This window comes from Bos indicus x Bos taurus, chromosome 15 (assembly GCF_003369695.1).
Source record: "Bos indicus x Bos taurus breed Angus x Brahman F1 hybrid chromosome 15, Bos_hybrid_MaternalHap_v2.0, whole genome shotgun sequence".
Lineage (NCBI taxonomy): Eukaryota > Metazoa > Chordata > Mammalia > Artiodactyla > Bovidae > Bos > Bos indicus x Bos taurus.
The window spans coordinates 39,131,179-39,148,780 of NC_040090.1; the positions used below are offsets into that span (position 1 = coordinate 39,131,179).

The 17,602-nt window shown below is 47.0% G+C and overlaps 1 protein-coding gene across 10 annotated transcripts in view; it reads left to right on the top strand.

Annotated features, from left to right (window-relative positions):
- The window catches only part of PPFIBP2 (PPFIA binding protein 2), a 158,733-nt gene that overhangs the window by 52,017 nt on the left and 89,114 nt on the right, over positions 1–17,602 (top strand). For 9 of the 10 annotated variants that reach the window (XM_027563177.1, XM_027563181.1, XM_027563178.1 and 6 more), the window contains exon 3: positions 3,544–3,758. In XM_027563177.1, the coding sequence (XP_027418978.1) occupies positions 3,544–3,758 (215 nt within the window). Of the gene's footprint in view, positions 1–3,543; positions 3,759–17,265; positions 17,360–17,602 lie in introns of those variants that run through there. The other variant, XM_027563189.1, reaches the window with a different exon arrangement.

The following is a 17,602-nucleotide window of genomic DNA, read 5'->3' on the forward strand; positions in this document are numbered from 1 at the left end:
TTGGTTTCCAGTTGGTTCTTTTTCAAAATTTTCTGTTCTTTTCTCATGCTTTCTTGTCCTTTCATTAACGTTTCTACATCTTCCTTTTTTACTTCCTTTTAGGTAAAACATATGTCCAAATATATTCCCAAATAGACAAGTACTCATAATATTGATTTAGTCACGTGTGTATTTACAGGCACTAATTTGCAAAAAATTACAAATTTTTTGTCTCACCAGTACATTTTAAATAATACTTTTATTCAACCATTTTACCTTTATCCGAACATACTATTTCTGTCATTATAAGAGCTAGTTTCTGAATAAAAGTATAGCATCCCAGAGCAGTTGAAGAGCATTTGGTGATGTTGATAAAATGTGGAGGTGGGGCCTGAGAGTCTGCATTTGCACCACACTCCCAGGTAGTCCTGGAGCTACCAACGTGCATCACGCTTTAGATGTGCAGAGTTTGAGAGTCCATATTTTTACTTTTAAGTGTTGTAAACACAGCACTTTGAAAATTCACATACAAGGCTGTCATCAATTATTTCATCTCATGTTGAAGAACCCCATTTGTATGATAAAGATCATTTTTAAAAAGTTTACCTTGTTTGTATGTACGTATTTCTGAATTGTGTAACATACATCACGTAAATGAAGACAGGCTAAGTCGTCATGCTGCAGTAACAAACAGTCCCACAATATCAGTTGCCTTGAAACAGCTTAGACCACAAGTTCCCCCACTGCCCCGGGTCTGCTTAGGGCTCTGGTCTGTGTCATCATCTCTTTGGAACATGGGTAGATTCAGTTCCCACCATTGCCAGAGGCCGGAGCAAGTGAAAGAGATAAAAGGAATTGTGTTCTTGTTCCTAATGACCTTCTTCTAAAAGTGACAATGTCACTTTTCATGTTTATTGGTCAGAGGAAGTCACGTGGCTGTGAGTAGCTTCAAGGGGCAGAAGTGTTGTCCCAGTGTGAGCTGAAGTGGAGGAGATCCAAAACATTTCTGAATAATCCTAGTAACTGCTACACATACTTAGTTGCTTTTGAACATGACCATTGAAAGGCTTTCGATAAAATCCTATACTTGCATTTTGGGTTGTTTCATCTCCCCCTAACAATTACTGAATCTGTATTAAATTTTGGTTTTAATGTGCTTCAGATAAAAATTCTCAGGAGTGTCCTTCCTAAACATCAAAACTTGGCATTGATTAATTTGATGTGCTAGTCAATGGTTTCCACTTAAACTGCACACTGGCATCACCTGGGTAGCTTTTCGTTGTCCCAGATCAGCCTCAGACCAATCAAACTAGAACCCTGGAGGTGGGACTCTGGCATCTGTAGAGGATTTCAGTATGTATATAAAACTGAAGCCCTTTGTGTTAATCTATCTTCTCCAAAGAATGCTTTATTGTTCAAGATAAAGTAATTGAGAGATTGCCCCCAAAGAGAAACTCTATTAGGGCTTGAACAGGAGGTGAGTTGCTGTTTTCTGAGAGGCACTTTAGGGATCAACATCTTGCCTTCTGTTATTGTCACTTTTGTTTTGTTAAACCAGGTATGAGGGTATGCATTTTCTTATTTGTTGCGTCTGATAGTCCTGTTTTTGTGTGTTTGCCTCTGTGATTGTAGTTTTTCCGTAGCCGTCAGTTGGCTGTAGAGAATCTGTGTGGCATGTGGAATTGAGTCTTCTGGGTAATTGTTACCTTTGCTAGTGCTAGGCCTAAGAAGTTTCACCATTTTGGACCATTTTCTGAGCCTATGTATTGATGTAAATTGTAAAGAAATAGAAATTAAAGTCTTTTATGTATGTACACATTACATGCAAAAATGGACACAGATACACATGCACTCATACACCTTTACACACACGTAAAATATTTGAAAAGTAAGAAAAAATCCCAAGGCTTTAGGGGCAGGGAGTGGCCCACAGAATGGAAGGGACTTGTCCAAGGCCTCACTGATAGAAAATGAATGAAAATCTCAGTCTTCCCACATACTTCTGGCCTGGCTTATCCTACATTTGTAAGTGTGTGTGTGTGTGTGTGTGTGTATGTGTGTGTGTGTTGGAGTGTATTCAGGATGGAGAGGCATGACTTAGCATTTGTTTAGAGATTGGGGGTCTTGCTCTACTTCTGTCCATTTTCTCTCCTGAAGGTTTTGACTGTGACCTTTCCTAGGCAACTCTTAATTGGATTTGTAGAAGCCAGAAACTGGTGAGCACACATCAGAGTGGGGGTAACGGGGCCGTCTCCTAGCTCCCCAGAGCCACGGACTTGTTTGTGGATTGTGATCCACAATTCCCTCTAACCTGCACTTTCAGAAAGCAAACCAGCAATCTAAAAGTAATTGTTTCCTTCTGTGTGGATTTCTCATTCCAAAGACTGCCATGGCAAGTAGGAAGTTGGCTTTGAAGCGAGTAGAGGAACCTGGAATTAGACGACAGGCCTGCAGTGTAACCGTGGATATGGTGGCTCTACAGCCCACATTTTCCAGCAAGAGTCCTGATTTCAAGTATTTTATTCTGTTGGCTTTATAAACAATTCAAATGCCCTGGAAATTCCACCATGAGCCATATTTTCTAAAATGTTTCTTAACTGATGAAAGAAGCACAGAAATCCTTTGTTAGACTCTGTTGCCCCAGTTTTGGTTTAGAAAATATATCACCATCTATGCAAAGAAGGCTTTTTTCCCCTTCTTTTTTAATGGTGGGGTTTAGAAAGGCAAACACAGTCCTATTTGGGACATACCAATTTAGAAAAAGCTGACCCAGTATCCCAGATCTCTGTGGAAATCAGGCATTCTTCCTCTTAGCTATTCATCCAAGCATATGTACAGACATTCAGCCAGTTCCCCTCACAGTCTACTGGGCAGGGGGCACGATAACTGTGTCAGCCACTGATGACAGGGGCTCTGCCCTCAGAGACGTCACTGTCCATGAAGGGAGATGAAATAAGGATACACACAGAGTTAAATACGAGTCAAAGGTGTGAATGTATCAGAGGACGTAGAATCGCCCAACGGGGAAGATCTAGAAAGATTTTGATTTACTCATTCTCACCAGATCCCACGCAGCATGACTTCCTCTGCATCCTGTTGATCAGAGCAAGTCACTAGACCAGCCCGGAGTGAGGATCCACCTTGGGGTGAGGGGGTGGAATGCGCACACAAGGATGCGTGGCTCTCTGTGCATACAGTTTACCACTTTAAATTCAAAGAAGACACATTTATTCATCTCACAGCTGGGGACTGGCATCTCACTGTTTCAGCACACAAGTACTTAGTCGCAGGTAAGTTCTGGCTGTGCCCTCCCACTTGTCTGAGCATGTGAGCTTCCTCCAGCCAGTCACAATGGGTACAGTCATCTCTCTCTCATGCCCAACCCAGGATGAAAGATGATTTCTGCAAAGTTCACTTTGTGAGTGATTCTGCGAGATGGAAGTGGTCATCTAGTCTTCTGATCCATCCATCTCCCTTTCCCTTTCACTAACTTTGCTCTTTACCAGTTCCTTGCCCATGGCATCCACAATTCTCACCCGGATTCCCACCTCTCTCTTGTTCCAGGAACTAAAACAGGGGCAGATATTAGTGATGGTACCTGTGAGCCCGGACCGACTTCCCCAGGCTCCTACATGAACCCCTTCCCAGTGCTCCATCTCGTCGAGGACTTGAGGCTGGCCTTGGAGATGCTGGAGCATCCTCAGGAGAGGGCAGCCCTCCTGAGCCAGATCCCGGGCCCCACAGCTGCCTACATAAAGGAATGGTTCAAGGAGAGCTCGGTGAGTAGGCCCATGGCCTGGGTAGGGGAGCACAGTCACGGAGCCCATGGAATGCCATCAGGTTTATCTGGGGTGTCCTAGCTCCTCCTCTTCAGGAGTCCGTTGATAGTCACATCTGCATGCCTTCCTCTGAACACTGATGAATTCTTTATCATGTTCATGATATGTGTTGTTCAATATTTTCGTTACATGGGCTGTCAACCTAGGGTTCTGTAACATGCCAATACCAGTGTGGTAGGGAGAATAATGATCTTCTGAAGATGCTTACATCCTGATTGCCAGAACCTGTGAATAAGTTTCCATACGTGGTGGAAGGGAAGGAATCAGGTGGAATTAAGGTTGCTAATCAGCTGAATTTAAAGTGGGAAGAGTGGCCTGAGTTATCCAGGTGGGCCCAGTGTGATCACTGGCGTCCTTGTAAAAGGAAGGCGAGGCAGAAGAGTCAGTGTTGAAGTAATGGAATGGGCGAAGGACTCACCCCCCACCCCCCCGACCGCTGCTGTCTTTGAAGGTGGAAGGACCAAGAACCAGGGAACACAGGCAGCCACCAGGAGCTGGAAAACTGGCCTCTCCTCCAGAAAGGAAAACAGTCTTACCCACACCTTGATTTTAGCCCAATAAGAACCATTTCAGACTTCTGACCTCCATAACTGTAGGATAATGAATTTGTGTCATTGCAAGTCACTGAGTTTGTGGTAATTAGTTACAGCAGCAACCAAGATTGCCCACAGAGGAAGGTGAAGGCTCCTGGGTGGGTCTTGGGTGGGCCTGTACAGTTCTGGTTTGCAGACCAGCTTCTCATCCCAACCCCCCATGAAGATGGTTCTTGGTGGTCCTCTCAGACTGATAATAGAAGCCCCAACCTGCTTCTCCACGGGCTCTTTTTATTTGTTTATTTGCTTCTTTATTTTTGGCTGTGTTGGGTCCGTTGCTGCATGTGGGCTTTCTCTAGTTGTGGTGGGCGCTAGGGCTACTCTGTAGTTGTGTATGTGGGCTTCTCATTGCAGTGGCTTCTCTTGTGGAGCACGGGCTCCAGAGGATGTGGGATCAATAGTTTTGTCTCGAAGGTTCCAGAGAGAGGGCTCAGTAGTTGTGGCTCATGGGCTTAGTTGCCCTGCAGCACGTGGGATCTTCCCAGACCAGGGCTCAAACCCATGCACTGGACTACTGGGGAAGCCCTCCACGTACTCTCTTAACTAGGTTGGAAGTTGCCGGGGAATGGCTTAGGTAGGTTAGTCCTCTTTTTCCCCAGCTAGAGGATCCCCTTAGCCTCCCTAGAGAGGCATGCTCTGGCTATTTCTGTGTTTGCTTTATGATGCTGGTCCTGGCTTCTGCCCTGCCATATCTGACCATCTTCTGCTCACCTCTTTGTGTGGCTGCAACTCTCTAGCTCACTTTATTCCTGGCATCAGCATCTATCCCTCCTTGCAATTCTGCTAGTACTGACTCAGGCTGCAGTGTTTACAGAAAATTTTATGAAGCCTCTAGAAAATGATATAGGTTCATAATTCATCAGCCTGAAATCCTTGGGTCTAGATGCATTTTGGAACTCCAAGCTTATTAAACTTTAAAAGGTGAGACGGTGCACATGTATAATATGTACCATTTCTAGCCAGTGCAGGGCAGGAAACACTGAACAGTTTTCCAGCAACACTTGTGAATATCTGCATGAAGCAGGATAAAGACAGACTATCAATACATAATTTTCAGTGACTATGTATATTTACCTTGTACAGATAGGCCTGAATTTATGTAACCATTCCTCTAATATTGAATTGAGATATTTTTTAATCTTTCACTAGTAACGTGGCATTGCTGTAGAGACTTTGTCTAGAAATATTTATCTCTAAATATTTTCTTCAGATGGACTCGTGAAAGTAGAATAATAGTTAAAGCAGGCTTAACAGATAAAATGCAGAATGTTCCATTAAGTTGGAATTTTAGATAATATTTTTTAATAAGTGTGTTTCATGCAGTTTGCTAAGTCTGGCAAACTCTGATCAAAGGTATTAATATCTTTAAGCCTTGTGACACATTTTTTCCAAACCGCTTTTCAGGAAGATTTTGCCCATTTATATTTTCTTTGGCAGGGCTTGAGGTACATCCTGATCAACAACAAGCACTAAGATTGAAAAAACAGCTAATTTCATAGGAAAGAGAGTTTCATTTTATTTTTCCATTTCTTTGTTTAGTAGAAAGGCTGAATTTTTAAATAAACTTATTTATTCTTCTGTATGGTTTCCAAACTTTTGATCTTATACCCCAATATGAAAAACAAATTCATTCTCCAAATACACATATTCATATATGGAGAATTGTCCTCATATATTAAGTTATAAAACATAGTCCCAGATAGATCCTTTTTAAAAGACCAGTTAAGAAAATAGTTTTAATATTTTCTTCACATACATAACCCAGCGATTATTTTGAGTCTCTTGGCTGTGCCTGCTATAGTCTGATCTGTTAGCATCTGTATTCTTGCCTCCCTGACCCCATTTGGGTTTTAGTGCTTTTCTTATATTTAATGACTTTTCACTAGCTCTTTGCTTTGTGGTGTTCCTTTTCCTCTCTTTTGTTTTTAAGTGTTTTTGGTGGTTTTTTTTTTTTTTTTTTTAAATTATAAAAGAATTGTAATTTTATCAGTCTTTCCTATTTGAGCTTCTTTTCTTTCTACAAAGGCCCTACCTGACCTCAGATCAAATAATATTCACCTGGATAGTCTCTCCAGTAGGTTTATAGTTTGATTTGTATTCATCTGCAGTCTTTTTAGTGTGTGGTATGAAATAAGGATCTAACTTTTATAATTTACCAAAAGAGATTCTTAAAAACTATTTTGGATCTAAAAGTAGTCATGGTGGTGGTTGGTTTTGCAAGATCCATCCCAGAAAACAGCTTGCGTTCAAGATTTGCAGATCTGTTTTGGTGGCTTTTTATAACCGTTGGGGAAATGCTTGCCTTGGGATAGATGTTTCTAAAAGTTGTTGCATTCATAAATCTTTTGGAGTAATTATGGCCGTCAGCAACCTATGAGTGGTGTACTTTGAGGGGGGCGGGGTCAAAAGTTCATATAAACATTCCAAGATACCAGGGCTGGTTGTTAAGGTTTTGATTCTGGACAGAGACCACCTGTGTGTATTTTCATTTTCCCAGATTTAAAGTCATTTTACAATCTGGTGCACACACAGTTCATAGCAGGTCTTATCTGTATGGAAATAGAATTCAAGGCAGTGAACAAACCCACAGCTCCTCTTCAGATTAATTTTAGATTGCCTTAGGTTGGTACTTCTATTTATTTATTTTTGGCTGCGCTGGGTCTTTGTTGCTGTGTGTAGGCTCTTCCTATTTATGGTGAGGGGCTACTCTCTAGTTGCCACGCGTGGTCTTCTCATCGCGGTGGCTTCTCTTCGTGCAGCCTGGGCTCAGCAGTTGTGGTGCACGGGCTTAGCTGCCCCGTGGCATACGGAATCTTCCCAGACCAGGGATCAAACCCTTGTCGCCTGCATTGGTGGGCAGATTCTTAACCACTGGACCACCAGGGAAGTCTAGATTGGTACTTTAATTAGAAGGTATTGCTGTTCAAATTGTAGTTTATGGACCAGCAGCTTTGGCATCCCCTGATAGCTTGTCTTAAAGAAAAAAAAAACGTTAGACTTTGCCTCTCCCCTCTCCAATCCACTGAACCATTTCCAGGTGATTCATATTCACTTTAAAGTTTGTAAAGCACTGCCTTAAACCACACAGACTCAGGCTAATTATTACCCTCCCCCCCCAAAAAAAAGACACACAAAAACACATGTGACTCAGAATTGGAACTAATAAGATAGCTTGAAGCCAGGCTTGTGCCTTCTCATTTCTCATTCATGGTATCTGTGCATCCCTTGGATGTTTGCACTGTTCTCCTTCGTCATAAACCTCAGTTGTCATAATCTGGCCTAGCATGACCCAGCCCTTCCTCATGACATCTGTCAGTGGGGATTCTTTCTCAATAAAATACGAACAGTAAGGAGGTTTATATGTCACTAACATTATATGTTATGTTACTAACATATAACTAATATATATGTAACTAACATATAACTAATAATACATGTATTAGTTATATGTAACTAATATATGTCCAGGGGATGGATGGTCCCAGAGTTAAATCAGTGGCTCTGGGATGACCTCAAAGACACTGACTTTTCTTATCTTTCTTCCTCCCCATGCTCAAGGGTTGGTTTTTCCTCAGATATGTCCCCTAACACAGGGGTCCCCAACCTCCAGGCTGGAGACCAGTACTTCCTGTCAGATCAGCAGTGGCATTAGGTTAGAAATAAAGGCAATGGCATCCCACTCCAGTACTCTTGCCTGGAAAATCCCATGGATGGAGGAGCCTGGTGGGCTGCCATCCATGGGGTTGCTAAGAGTCAGACACGACTGAGCGACTTGGCGGCAGCAGCAGCAAAGGGCACATAAAGGTAATGAGCTTGAATCATTCTGAAACCATTCACCCCACCCCCACCCATGGAAAAATTGTCTTCCATGAAATTGGTCCATGGTGCTGAAAAGGTTGGGGTACTGCTGCCCTAAGAAGTAGGGCAAGTTGCAAGAAGGCTACTTGCATCTCTGGGCAGCCTCCCTTCACACAGATAGATGTGTCCAGAGGTAGAACATGTCCTCCTCTTATAAACTGGGGAGGAAAACCTCTATCTGAAACCTCCCAGCAGCTTCCCATATGGTCCCAGTGGTCAGGATCTGTTCGCATGTGTGTACCCTAGCTGCAAGGGAGGCTGGCACTCTCATCACAGCAGAGGGGAACCCCTGTCAGGGAGCAACCAAGAAGTAGGGGAAACGAATGGCCCTTAGGAAGAGAGCTCATGGTGACTGCCACACTTCCTTTAGGTTTGATGTTAGTTTTCTTGTTCATTGACAAGTTCATGTTTTCTATATATGTGTGTTAACCTCCGAAGGAGAGAATCTCATTGACCTAATTCTCAATTTTTGCACTAAGTCCTCCAAGTATAAGAAGAAATGTTAAATGCAAAAGAAATAGAAATTAAAGACATTTTCACTTACACTCAGATATGGACTAGCTGCCTTTGGGTCAGGTGTCCACCCAAGGGCCAATAATTAGCTGTGGTGAGAGGGGAGAGGATCATGTGGTAGGAATCGCAGTCTTCTGTTCATTAGTAGCTGCAATGGGGATCTTCAGGCTCAGATGATGGCGACTGTAGTGCACAGAAACAGGGGCTGCTGGAGGGGCCATGGTGGGTATAGGGGAGTGGTTGGTGGTTACAGCAAACAGCAGACTCGTCCTGGGCCTCTGCCCTTACATCTTAAGTGGAGAGGGAGCTCTGGTCCTAGTACACTGTGGTCAGAAAGACTGTGTGTGGGCAGCTGTGTTTCTTTACAGTGGGGCTGGTTCCTCCTCTGCTGGGTGCTGGCAGGGGTGGGCACAGTGGCCATCAGCAAGGATCCTTGGCCTGGAAATAGTTATAAATAGGCCAGACTTGTGGTAGAAATACAAGTGGAACAGAACTGCCCAGGATTCAGGGGTAACTGGATTGTGAGCATATTTCCAGAGCTTTGGGGCCTAAAATAGGATCCTCCCTTTCTGGGCAGCCAATAGAATGAGGAAGAGTAGGCTTTAGGTCTGGAAGGGTGTGTGTGGGGGCTCTCTATGCTGGAGACCCTCTGGGGCTTCAGTGATAAAAGGAACAAAGGGCCTGGATTCCCTTGTTCTAGGATCAGTGCGTGCTCAGTCGTGTCTGACTTTTTGTGACACGTGGATTCCTCTGTCCATGGAATTCTCCAGGCAAGAATACTGGAGTGGGTTGCCATTTCCTCCTCCAGAGGATCTTGCTGACCCAGGGATTGAACCTGTGTCTCTTGCATCTCCTGCACTGGCAGGTGGATTCTTGACCACTGAACCACCTGGGAAAGGAACAGTACTGTTACCCAACCAGATCTGTTTGTCTGACACACAACAAGTCAAACACTGAGGTACCATAGTTTACAGCTAAGGAAGAGTTTATTCTCAAGATAGCTGAGAAGACAGGAGACTGTGTCTCAGATCTACCTCACTAAAGGTGAGGGAGTTGGAGTATTTATGGGATAAGCAGGGTGGTCTTAGGGGAGAGGTGACTGTGAGGAAATCGCGTTCTGTGCAGGTGCGTCTGGGTTCATGTTTCCACATATTGGAGCTGGAGACCCTTAGCATCGTCGGAGGGTGGAGTTTTCCAATCCCCTGACGTCAAAAGGCCATTCAGACATCTGCACAGACTCAGCTTTAGGCTGGTGCTAACCAGCCCCTGCCCAGCTCATGCTGGTCAGGTAATGATTCCAAGTAATTGGAAAACAGCTGGGCTGCGTGAAGCTGGAAAGATACGCTGTTAAAGGGAGGAAAATGGAAGGAAAGAAAGAAACCAAGTGAGCTTAATCAATGAGGGCAGTTTATAAGCAAGAGAGTTTTAACAAGCTACTCCCTTATCTGTTGTTCTATAAGACAAATTCAAGAATTTCTATTATTAGCTTCTGTAAACTCTGTGGGGCACAGTTTCAGTATCTGTGTCTGAACTCTGGGCTTATCCTCAAAGTTGGTGGCACACCATGGAGCTTTGGACAGGGCTTTTGTACAAGAAAGTTTCCTGAAGTCCAAGGCAAGCAGGCTTCATGGAGCCTGGCCTGCAGAGTAGCATCAGTGAGGCCACCCTTTGACAGTATAAGATTGAGCCCCTCTTTCATTGCTGGCAGACCAGGCCAAGCTCAGGGTCAGGACTTTCAGGAGATGAAGCTGAGGCCCATGCCAGAAGGCTGCAGCATCTCTGCTGTGATGGGAATGGAGCTGAGTTCCAAAAGGGGGCCACCTCTTTCCCCTCCATGCAGGTAAGCTTGTGGTGACCTGGGGGTAAAGCCCTCAGGGAGAGTGGAGCCCGTAAGGGGCTGTAAACAGCCAACTAGTAAGAAGCCAACCAGTAAGACCCTGGTGCTATGAAAGATTGAAGGCAGGAGGAGAAGGGGGCGACAGAGGATGAAATGCTTGGATAGCATTACCAACCTAATGTCCGTGAGTTTGAGCAAACTCTGGGAGTTGGTGATGGACAGGGGAGCCTGTGTGCTGCAGTCCATGGGGTTGCAAAGAGTCAGACATGACTGAGTGACTGAACTGAGTGAGAAAGGGAGGGGTGATTAGACCCAGTGAGCCTGGTTCCTGGGAGATGCCCAAGCGATACCAGAGCCAGCAGAGTCTCCAGATGGAGTGTCTCTGGGGGCTTCTCTAATAGCCAGGTACATGCATTCTTCATCCACAAGGCACCAGACTGTCCCATTGTTTAATCACTTCAGATGTGGGTCCATGGGGTATTTGGTGAAGACCTGAGGTTTCAGGGGCTAAAGTCTGAGGAAAGACAAGTAAACCCAGAAGCAGCAGAGGGGAGGGTGAGTAAGGGGAGAGCTTGGCAGAGACCCTCCAGAGGGACTGTATTCTGTGCTACTTTCTGGAAGCGGGGTTCACGGAACAGGCCTGGCCTCCTGGGGGAACCCAGACTCTCCTTGGCCAGGCTGCAGGTGTCCTGCTCGGCGTGTTCAGGCAGATGGAAGAGAATGGACCAGGTGAGGCAGTGTCCGAGGGAGGGATGAGCCAAAAGGCCAGCTCTGTGCCACCCTCATGTGGACGTGGGTGAACCTCATTTCCCTCCTCTGGGACTCAGTTTCCCTACTGGAAATAACAGCTGGTTTGACAATCCCTCTGTAGGATCTGGCCACGCATTCCAGTCCTGCAGTTAAAGGGCTTTAGAGCAGCCCCCTGGTAGCCATCAGTCCCTGCCTTCCTCAGTCTGGACTTTTGTTAAAAATATATTTATTTATTTAGCCGTGCTGGGTCTTAGTTTCGGCATGCAGGATCTAGTTCCCTGACCAGGGATTGAACCCTGGGCCCCCTGCATTGGGACTGTGGATTCTTAGCCCCTGGACCACCAGAGAAGTCCCTCAGTCTGGACCTTTAAGTTTGGAAAGTAGAGACAGGTTAGGGAACCTCTCCTGATATAGCTGCTCCATGTCAGGGCTCAGCCGAGGCCATCATCTCTGGAGCGGTGAAATGGGATGCCCTGACCAGGGAGCCTCCTCTGAGCCTGCCTGGCAGGTCCGGGGAAGTGAACCCCATCTTGGGTCTCACCTCTGTCAGTCTGTATATCAGATATTCATGTGCCCTCAGTTACCTTCTTAATCAGACTCTCCAGAAACAAGGAAATAGACCAGGCCCAGGAGGGCACATGGCCACCCCCCGCCCCCCATCCGCTCAGCCACCTTGTCACAGATGGCGGCTCCTCAGACAAAGCCCCTGCGTTCCTGCCAGAGTCAGCCTGCAGTCTTTCATTCTGACCAGAGGAGCAAATCTGTTCACCATATTGAAAAGCCAGAGTTTAGGAAGAAAAAAAAAAAAAAGCACGGGGAGAAGCTGTTTTATGAATTATAAGCCGTCAGCTTGCCCTGCAATTCTCTGTGTCTCTGTCCTCCACCTAGGGCCTGGAGTAAGAGATGGATGGGGTATTTGTGTGGCAAACACGTTCATTTTGAAAAGTTACAGGCAGGAGTTATATAGGAAAACGTTGGCTTTCTGGATGTTAGAAAAGGGGAAATTTGGTGATTATTTTTCATTAAAAAAAAAAGTGAAGGTTTTTGTGAGTCAGTTTCCAGTGTGTGTCCCTCTATAGGTGTGAACTTGAGAGCTCAGACTTGTAGGTACTTTCTCTCCTGTGCTTCTCTCTCCGGATGGACTCACGCTGGGCCGGCGTGCTGGTTGGAGGAGGGCCTTTGTCTCTGTGCAGTACTGGAAAACGCCACTAGATGGGAGTCAGGGACAAATGCTGGAAAGTCTGAAGCTCAAGGAACCCGCTTTTGTGAGAAAATAGCTGCCTGCTTCCCCTCACCCTCCGCCAGCCACGTAGAAAGAGGACATAAGCTCCTCTCATTAATGAAGTTGCTGGACAGTGTACCTGAGTCAGCTGGCAAAAACGATTCTTTTCCTTGGAAGCCAGTGGACAAAGGGTAGGCCTGGGATGCCTCCACTGCTTGAGCCCACCCTCCTTCTCCTTGGGGGAGGAGACCATAGGGATGACTGCTGGTCCTAGGAGCACAGACCTGACCTTCCATCATCAAAGCTAAGAAGCTCTCTCCAGACACCTTTAATCCCAGCGCCTTTTACTGGCACACTATTGCTTAGGATGGCTCTCCATTTCCTGACCTGTGTTTTTCAGGCCCTGTCCTAGAGAGGTTTCCTATACCTTAGGGATTTTGAAAGTATTTTTTTTTTTCCTGGCATAACGCTCCAGACTGGGGGCCTTCAGCCATTGCAAACTTAGCAGTTTTAATTTTCCTGAATTTGGGGGGGTTTTTTGTTTTTTTTGTTTGTTTGTTTGTTTTTTTGCCTCTTCCAAGTAATTGTACCTTACTAAAATTCTGGAGATCTGGATTCTTTCAGACCTGACTTGAGACTAGTTCAGTCCCTAAGAACCAATGTTTATAAATGAGCAAGAATGTGCAAACACTGGTGGAAGAGCAAATAAATCCTTCCCCACTCAATTTCCTGCTCGAGGCCCAGGGGACATGGTGGGCGATGTTGCCGGGTCAGCATGACCTGAGGTCTGAGCATGTAGACACCCGCCCACCCTCTGCCTGCAAAGAGGGCATGCCAGAGCCACAGCGCCAGGCGTCCTGCCCTTTCAGGCAGGTAGGAAGGCTCAGGAGGAGTCGTACTTAAGGCAAACTGCTCAGTAGCCTGTGCTCCAAGGAACTTCTGAAAATAGTTTCCTTTTACTCCTCAAATCGGAGAAGGCAATGGCACCCCACTCCAGTACTCTTGCCTGGAAAATCCCATGGATGGAGGAGCCTGGTAGGCTGCAGTCCATGGGGTCGCTAAGAGTCGGGCACGACTGAGTGACACGCTTTCACTTTTCACTTTCATGCATTGGAGAAGGAAATGGCAACCCACTCCAGTGTTCTTGCCTGGAGAATCCTAGGGACAGAGGAACCTAGTGGGCTGCGGTCTATGGGGTTGCAGTCGGACACGACTGAAGCGGCTTAGCAGCAGCAGCAGCACTCCTCAAATATGGTCATTAATACTGGCAGGATGAGCATCACTGGGGAGACTGTTAGTGATGCCCAGTCTTGGGCCCGATTCCCAACCTGCTGGGCCTGAATCTGCATTTTTACAAGAGTACCCTCTGTCCCTGGAGATTCATTATAGAGAGGGAGACATCATCCTCACCTGGGGGTCAGCAATCTAGGGTCTGTATTTGGCCTGCTGCCTATCTGTTATTCCCTGAAAACCAAGCATAATTTTTTGTGATTTCCAGTGATTGATGAGAAATCATAAGAAGACTAATTTGTGATGTGAAAATGATGTAAAATTTAAATCTTACTGTTCACACACACACAAAAAATGTCACTGGAACACAGCCACCCTCACTGGCTTCCACGTTAGCTGTGGCTGCTTTTGTGCTGTAAATGAGAGAGTCGACTGTAACAAACCATATGGCCCGCAAAGCCTGAAATGTTTGCCATCTGGCCCTCTATAGGCAGAGTGTGCCACCCCTTCTGTTACCCGTTTTGGAGACAGATCTTCATGCCTGGACACTGTGGGTACCTGGGCTATGGGGCCAGGATGCTGTTGCACAAGCAGGACCTTGCAGCCCAAGGACCGGGGTCTTCAGGCCATCCCTTCCTCTCCCCAGAGGTAGGCTTATGGTGCAGTGTGCCTGCTGAAGGACATAAGCCTGTATCTGACGTATCAGGGTGTCCTGGCACCTATCAACATGGCCCAGAGACCAAGGCTCAGCCCTGAGCTGGAGCTCAGGATGCAGGCCAGAGGTCAGCTGACTAGCTCATGCCCCTTCTCTGTCCACAGTTGTGCCTGATTCCTGGCTGCCAGCAGGAGGAGCAAATCTCAGAGCTCCATCCACAGTCATTCCCGCGTACATGGGATTCCAGCCAGATAAGCAGCCCTCCTGAGGTCTCCCCACTGGACCCTGGGATGAATTCACTGATGGCTCCGGCCTCGTAGGTGTGTTTTTACTCCCACAAATGATCAGGTGCCTGCTCTTTGCCCTCAGCTGGCTGCCTCATGTTCCAGACAGTAATGAGTTGTCTCACTGACCTTGAGTTGCTTTTGGGAAGGCTCTGAGGGCTATAGGGTCACTGTAATGAATCTTACTGGTGTATCCTGTATGGCTCCTGAAGACTTCTCTCTTTAGTGATGGATCCAGGGAGTCCCTGAGGCTCTGCCTCACAGGGCAGTACCGTAGAAGTGGGACCACCCCCACCATGCTTAATAAGGGCAGCCTAATCCTTTCCAAGTAACTACTTAGATGGGATAAAACCCAGGCTTTCAATCTTTGGGGAGTCATGGATCATTTTGATGATCTGATGAAAACTATTTCAGAGAAATAGTGATTTATACATACTCATAGTGCTTTGTATACATTTTATGGACGTAGTCAAGAGCCTGTCTGATCCCCCAAAGCCCCTCTGTGATTCACTGTGAGGAGCCCCTGGCTGGGTGGCCTTCTGAGTGAGGGGGCGCAGCTATGGGTTTGATCCTATGCCTTTAGCGTGCTATTTGTGGATTGAGTTAATTACAATATAAAATTTAGGGTTTCAAAGGAAAACAAAAAAGGACTGAGGTAAGAATTACTACTTGAGGGTACCATAAAAATGTCAAGAATTTAGCTGCAATTTATCTGGATTTCCTCCCTCTTCCTCTCCGCCCTCCTCTCCTCTCTCTTCCCCTCCTGCCTCCTGTCTGTCTCTTCTCCTCCCGTTCCCTCCTTCCCTCCTTCACTCCCCTTCTCTATGTCCCCTCCCATTCCACGCTTCCCCTCCCTCCCCTTCCCTTCCTCCTCCCCTCCCTCTTCTCTTTCCCCCTTCTCCCCCTTTCTTGCCCCCCAACCTCCAATTCATCACACATGAATTGAGCTAATAGATGAAGCTGACCCTATCTCTCCTTTCTGAGTCAAGCATCTTTACCTCTGGGAAACTCATTCCCTCCAAGTAATTTCAGGCTTATCTTGCCAGTTTCACCATTTGAGCCTTATTCTTTCATTCAGAGATCATTGAAGTTGTTACTGTGTGCTAAGAATTGTGCTAGGTGTAGAAACGAGAGCTGTGAATCAGAGCTCAGACACATGTCCTCCTGTCTGAAGTGGGAACAGGTGTGGTTGAGTACCTGAGTGATGTGGGGAGGGGCATGGGTACCAGGGAGCCAGCCCACGTGCAGTGGAAGGCAGCTACATTGCTGCCCAGTCCCCTTTTCTCCTCTCACACTGGAACCTTCCAAAGGATACCAGTCTTTCTCCAAGGGTGTACAGGCCTTTCCCCATACAGACCCTCAAGTTGACTTTGCTTCTTCCTCCACAGCACCCCAGAAATACCTTTATTATGTGACACGTGGAAATTCTTCGTTTGCCCAGAGCAGGAAGTTGGTTTCAGTTGCTTTGGATACTGGGCAAATATGTATTGACCAAAATGAAGACTTTTCCAGGTTTTTAGACAGGAAAAAAAAAAAAAAAAAAAAGGTCTAGCTACCCCTGCAAACTTAGGGATCTGGACTAGCACATTCTGCCCTAGTCCAGGTCAGGGGACCTCGGCGAGTCGGGCCTGCACTGCACTCTGGAACTGGGCCAGAGGCCAGAATAAGGCTATAGAGCTCAGGGCATGGGCAGCTGAGCCTGCTTTTTCTTCCTGGCCTCTGATCTGGGTGTGTCTCCAGGAATCTACTCCTCGCCCTCGGGCCAGCTGCTGGCCAGAGCCCTCCTCCTGCCGCCTCTGTGTTCTCTGTGGACGGGGCCAGCCTGTGGGGGACTGTGCGTGTTTGCTGCTTTGTCCTCAGGCCCTGCTTCTGGGTTGTGGACAGCGAAGATACCATGATAAGTGGCATGCCTTCTCTTCAGGCTGGGAGCTCCAGGAAACTCCCTGCTGACCCCCAAGGTGCGCCGGGAAGGCCCACACAGTCACAAGATGTGTGTCTGCAAGTCATTTATGGCAGCGGAGCTCAGAGCCCTTGCATGTAACCACAGTTCCCCTTGCACCCACATCAAAGACCGCTTTCATAACCAGTCAGAGCCAACGGCCACACGTTGCGGGCTGGGCAAGGGAGAAAAGCTGTTTTAAAGAGAGCTCTCAAAGGAGGTGGGAATGTGAAGAGGAGGGGGTCAACATGTGGGGAGTGCTGGGGAGACCACCCTGGAAAGCCAGCATGGGACCTGCCAGTAGGAAGGCAGGCCCAGCTCCCCGTTTCTTCAGGCTGCTGCCTTCCCAGAGCTCCTACCCAGAGCGCTCCCTAGACCTCACGGACACACATCTGGGGTGGGGACCAACAGCGAGGCATGCCTGGGACTCGCTCTTTCCCACCTGTCCCTGTGCAGAATGCGGCCTCAGGGAGCCCTGGAGCGACGGCTGGCAGCAGAGCTCTCCAAGGCGGCAACACCGGATGGTGCCGCCAGCGCCCAGGATGGCAAACCCCCAGCCGGGCCAAGAAGCCGAACTGGAGCTGGTTCTGAATCTGTTCATTTTTGGAAACAATCAGCTTCCCTCAGGGCACAGCCCGACGCCGGCCTGGAAGAGAAGGGGTAGGCGTGGGCTGCTGGGTGGGGGTCAGGCTATGTGTGGGAACCAGCAGTCCTCCAAGAGCTGCACTTATTTTTAGTCCTCTCCCCAGTCCCAGATAAACCAAGAGCAGCTGGGAGCCTGTGGGTAAATGCAGAATGGAGCAGAGACAGGAAACCGGGGTCTCTCCCTAATGAGTTCCAGCCACTCCAGAAGGGGGAAGCCAGACGAGGAATTTTCTTCAGGACTGTTTCCCTCTGGCAGCC